Genomic DNA, 6,057 nt, shown 5'->3' on the forward strand with positions numbered 1-6,057 from the left:
ACATACATGCCTGAATTCCTGTGACTCATTGTGTCAAGGTGTTGGTCTGACTCGGCTTACTTTACTGAACTTTACTCTAAATCAGGGATGGGCAACCTACGAGCAACTGTGACCCCTCATGATGAGTTGTGATTTTTTTGTGGCCCCCACCTAAAGTTGCCCATCCCTGCTCTAAATACTGTGTAAAACACCTGTTGGTGTACTATTCTGCTAATCGCTGTGGAAAAGGGTATTTGTAATCATGGCAGCTTTTTTATTTCTATTAAACAGGATCTTGTTTCATGGAGCTGTTGTCAAAGGTTGGACTAGAAGATCATTATGAAAACAAGCTGACGTTAAGTACTGTCCTTGAGATAAATGATAATACTACATCAGATGAACCACTTACCACTATGCAGTCACTTCCAGGGGCCTTCCTTAAGAAATTAATGATGGCAAATGTAAATGCTAGGAGTGTCAAATGTATGTCCACTGACCAGGAAGTTCCATATTATGGAGTAGACAACCTGGACACTGACTCTGATACCAGCAATGTCATTAATCCACTGGACCTGATTACAGCCCTGTTTCTGTGCTCAGATAGTTTCCTGCAGCAGGAGATGGTCCAGAAAATGTCCATGTGTCAGTTTGCTGTTCCTCTCCTGCTGCCAAACTGTGACACAGAACAAAGCACTTTGATGCTGTGGGCCTTGAGGGACATCGTGAGGAAGTTTAGACCCTCTTCCCAAACGGCCACAAATGCTTTCGTGGAAGAGAGAATAGTTCTCTCTGATATTCCCATGGTGTCTTTTGTTAGGCTAGGAGAGAGCAGCTTGTCCAAGTCTCAGATTTTGAACAAGTTGCTTAGTAACCCTCAACAGTACCATGATACATTTGTTCATCATGATATGGAATGTGGTGATGTCTCTCGGCAAATCTCAGATGGTCTAGTTGAAATCAGCTGGTACTTTCCATGTGGGAACAGAAACATAGACATGTTCACTAAGCCTGTGGCTGTTGCCAATCTCAGAGGAGACATCAGGTCCTTTGAAAAACAGTTCTCCTTTCTGTGTCAAACATCAGCTGCAGTTTACATTTTCACTGATGATTTAAAGACAGATCTCAAGTTGTTGAAAACCAAAGACACAAAGGCAGAGTTATTTCTGGTCGTCAACTCTCAAAGAAAAACATTCAGAGTAGACACATTGAAAAAAATGATCACAAACTGCAGGATCAAAGACAGAAACGTGATTGTGAAGAAGAAGCAGAATGATGAAGAATTTGTCAAGACCCTTCAGTCCTCGGTGGGTGACATCGTGGAAAAAAGTACAAACCGATTGACAATTGAAAACATGGCTGACGTGGCTCGTCAGAGTAAGATTCTGGTTGATGAAGACAGTAATGAGTGTCAGAGTGCCAGGAAGATGGCAGATGAAATCACCATTAACATCAAAGACACAATTAAATTCAAAGACAAACAGCTACCCTTACAAGGGCAAATCTGGAAAGAGCTTTCCCAGTTGGAGAAAGAGAGATGTAGGCTGAGAAAACAAGGGGATCAAAACATTGAACACTACAAGAGCTCTCTGAAAAGAAAGGAGGAAGAGCTGAGAGAGAAACAACATACATTTGACATGTCAGATGCAATGGCAAACTTTATGTTAGGAATGTCAAGATCAGGACCTGAGCGATCCTATTTCCTCAAATGGATGCGCATAAATCTGGACAATCTGTCACGTCAGAACCTGTCTGGTTTGCGGGACCAGTACAAAGATCTTTGCCAATATTCTCCGGAGAAAAAAGACGACATTAAACATTTGGATAAGCAATTATCTGACTGTTCATTAGGTCTTGAACACTTTCTTCGTGAGTTGGGCCAGTTATATGAAGCTTCCTGCTCCCTCCCTGAAAGTAGCCTACAAAGGAAACAGATGGAGCATCTACCTGGATTGTGTGCTCAGATGCTGTTGGATGGTTTCCCCATTGAGCTTGTGGATGGAGATGCATCAAATATCCCTCTGAAATGGATATCAGCTGTACTGACTCAGCTTCATACTCTTGTCCAATCCAACAGCAAGATCCGGGTGGTCACAGTTTTAGGGGTCCAAAGCACTGGGAAGTCCACTCTCCTCAACACCATGTTTGGGGTCCAGTTTGCTGTCAGCAGTGGAAGATGCACCAGAGGGGCTTTCATGCTACTGATTAAAGTCAACAAAGAACTCAAGGAGGAGCTGAAATGTGACTTCATCATGGTCATCGACACAGAGGGGTTGAAATCACCAGAGCTTGCTCAACTTGATGATAGCTATGAACATGACAATGAATTGGCGACACTAGTAATAGGACTCAGTGATGTCACGATTATCAACATTGCCATGGAGAACTCCACAGAGATGAAAGACATTCTACAGATTGTTGTTCATGCTTTTATCAGGATGAAGGAAGTGGGGAAGAAGCCAGTATGTCATTTTGTGCATCAGAATGTGTCAGACATGTCTGCTCATGACAACAACATGAGGGACAGGAAGAAGTTGTTGGAACAGTTGAATGAAATGACCCTGGCAGCAACCATAATGGAGAAGAAGGAGAATATCACCAAGTTCACTGACGTGATGGACTATGATCCAGACACAAGCAGCTGCTACATCCCAGGACTCTGGCATGGGACTCCCCCTATGGCTCCAGTCAATGCTGGCTACAGTGAGGCGGTGTACAACTTCAAGAAGACCTTGATGAAAGATTTTAGAATCTGTCAGAGAAATGATGATTTGACACATTTCCTGAAATGGACACAAAGCTTGTGGAAGGCAGTGAAATTTGAGAAATTCATCTTTAGTTTCAGAAACAGCTTGGTTGCAGATACATACTTCAGATTATGCTCTGCATACAATGGTTGGGAATGGGCCTTCCAGAAGGAGATGTATTCCTGGATAGTGAGTGCTGAAACTAAAATATCCAATATTGTCATGACAGATCAATATCCCCAGAGGTCCTTAAAAGATGTGCTAAATGACTTGTTGAGAGAAGCATCTGAGAAGCTTGCAGAGGGAGAAAATAAAATCCAAGACAATCTAGTAAAATACTTTGAAAAGGAAGATGGCCATGTCAATCTGGTGGAAAAATACAAGGAGGATTTTGTGTGTAGTGCTAAAACACTGAGACGAGAGACAGAAAACACAGTGAAGAACAAACTGCAAGGAGCTGTTGAAATCAAAGAGGGAATGACAGAACTGAACAACATCAAGCGCTCTCAGGCAAGTACAATGGAGCAAAAGGTACTAGAATTGCTTCAGATTTGTAGACAGGAAAAATCTGGTCTATCAGATGAGGCCCTCAGGAAAGAGTTTGAAATCATGTGGAAGAAAACTCTTTCTGAGATACACTTCAAAGGACTCCCACAACGAGATGTGGCTCAAGATGCCTTCCTTATGTTAAGAGGAAATCTATCAACAATTAGTGGGCATGTCAATAGAATGGTGGTTCGAAACAATCTGGTGGATTGTGGTAAAAAGGAATTTGCTGTGGAATCTGGGGGTTTAGGGAAGAAAATTGGGGGCTTAGTTATGCACTGGGATAGCGACCATTACAGGAAGAAACTCAAAAAGTTGTGTGGTAACATCATAACACACTGTCAGGACTTGATAACCCAGAAGGTGGAAAGCAAAACAGATTACCATGATACTTATATCAAAGAGCTGCTGAACAAGATTGATGAAATGTTGCAACAACACAAGAATGTAAAAATCAATGAGGAATGTGAGGTTTCTCTGAAGCTACACATCTGTGGCAGAGCAGCCGGAGAGTTTCAGAAGATGCATGATAATTTCATTGAAGTCAATGAAAAAAATAAAAATAAAAATGACCCAAAGAAGTGTCTGGAACCGTCTAAGAACAAGTACCTTACTGAGTTCAGAGACGTATTTCATAACCGAGACCAGTGCCAAAAGAAAGCTGAGGACTTCACAAAGCTCTGTTTGCAGCCAGCTGTACAGGACTATGTGACCAAAATGATTGGTCCTGATGTAGTTGATGAAGTGAAGATCGGTAAAGGGTCAGAGGATTACAGCACACGGACGGCCTTCCAGTTCTCCATTTTGAAACAGCTCCTGGCTGATGGAAAATATGAGAAATATAAAGAGTACATTAGTCATTATGAAAGGTTTGTGAAGGACTGGCTGTTTGACCAGATTGTCCAACAACAGTCAAAGGACCGCGGTCTGGAGAAATTGGAGAAGAAACATCTTTCAGAGATGGTCAAGATGATCACTTACACAATCTCTAACATCAGTGAAACTACTGGCATAAAACATGTAAATGATGTCAAGACATTCATTCAGAACATCTGCAGCGCCCTTGAAGAGAAGCTGGTCCTCAAGGACGCTCTGGATTCCATCTTGATTCTGAACACCGCAGACACAAAACAGTTTGCTGTCTACCTCACAGAGTGTGTGAGAGAAATGGAGCAGTCACTGACAGCTACGTATGACATAGGAGAAGACATCAAAGAGAGACTCAGATCTCTTCCATTCAAGCCTCACGACGAGATGTTCACCAGTCTTTTTGGCTGTGGGAAGCAATGTCCCTTCTGTGGTGTACCTTGTGAAGCAGGGGGGATAGAGCACAACAAACACCATTCCTCCATTCACCGTTCACAAGGTATCTGTGGTTATAGGGATACTTATTCACAGAAACTAGTAATTGAGATATGTTCATCTCTTGTGGTTAGTTGCAAAGCAACATTCTCCAACACTGAGACTGGAGAAAAGGTTCACCCCTACAAGGACTACCAGACATATTACCCTGACTGGACCCTAACTGGTGATGCCAGCGTGGAGGCGTCAGACTACTGGAAGTATGTGATGGCCACATTCCATGAGAGAATCGCTAAAGAAGTAAATGCACTTCCTGCTGATATCCCAGGGGACTGGAAGGAATTAACACCTGATGATGCAATGAGAAGCTTAAAAATGTCATTCAACATGAAATAAAGTCCTATATAATGACTTGTTGACCAAAAACATGATTGACTTTTCATAGACTTAACAACCAGGAATTACATATCACAGAATCAACATATGTAGAGCCAGTTGTCTCAATAAAGTTTTTGAAATAATGTGCAGTTCTGCCAATACCCAATGCAATTTTGAAAAAGAACAAATGCAGCTTGGAAAAACATATTTAATCTATATGCATTCATAAATATTTGACGTCTTAGCAATTTACAGATCTGATGTTCCATAATGAAATACATAGCTAACACTTTGAATTTGATGCGAAAGGAATAACATTTTCTAATAGATGTAGATGTAAGCAAATTCAGAAATCCTACAAATAAGAAAAGTAAAGGTGAACACCAACATGTTAACTAACAGATTCAGTGTTTTACTTGATAATGTCCATAAATAAACACAATACACAGGTAAATAAGGAGCTAGTCTGACATTGTTCATTTAGTTTCAATTATAAAAAATATATTTCTGTCATTTAATTACCATCTAACCTATGGTTTCATATGCCTTAATCACAGTTTAATGATTTAGAAGGGACTGCATGGTTCAGTGGGAAACAGTTGTTTTTTGTTTTTATTTTAATTGTGAACAAAATGCATTTCTTGTTTCACATTGATTATACTTTCAACAATTTACTTAATCAAAAATGATTACTTACTAAGTAGATTTAAAATGTTTTTTTTGGACCACACCTTAATAGTGATTTGTCCAATGACGTGGCCAGTTTTGAAGGTATTTCCCAGCGTCAATCTATTCAATGATGATTTTATTTTTAATGATGTTGATAACAATGATTTTATGATGATTTTATGTTTGTTGTTGTTGATGATGATGATTTTCTTTTTGTTGATGATAATTGCATTTTTGTTGTTAAAGATGATTACATTTTTGCTATTGATGATTACATTTTTGTAGTTCATGACAACAAGTGTGGTGATAATAATGTGAGATTGAGGGAATTACTTTTCAGCCAATAGTTGATATTGTTATATTTTTTTCTGCACTGAACACATAGTTTACAGACATATTGTGAAATAATGCAAATGATGAATACAATTAACAAAACATT

General features: G+C 39.9%; 1 protein-coding gene across 1 annotated transcript; it reads left to right on the forward strand.

Moving 5' to 3' along the window:
- Positions 1-281: 281 nt before the first annotated feature.
- LOC311110110 (up-regulator of cell proliferation-like) lies at positions 282-4,967 on the forward strand (the record flags this gene model as incomplete). Its single annotated transcript, XM_084188681.1, has 1 exon — positions 282-4,967. One exon carries the CDS (start codon positions 282-284, stop codon positions 4,965-4,967), a length of 4,686 nt encoding a protein of 1,561 aa, XP_084044807.1.
- Positions 4,968-6,057: the final 1,090 nt, after the last annotated feature.

This window comes from Coregonus lavaretus (genome assembly GCF_964263955.1).
Source record: "Coregonus lavaretus genome assembly, contig: SUPER_35_unloc_2, whole genome shotgun sequence".
Taxonomy (NCBI): Eukaryota; Metazoa; Chordata; class Actinopteri; order Salmoniformes; family Salmonidae; genus Coregonus; species Coregonus lavaretus.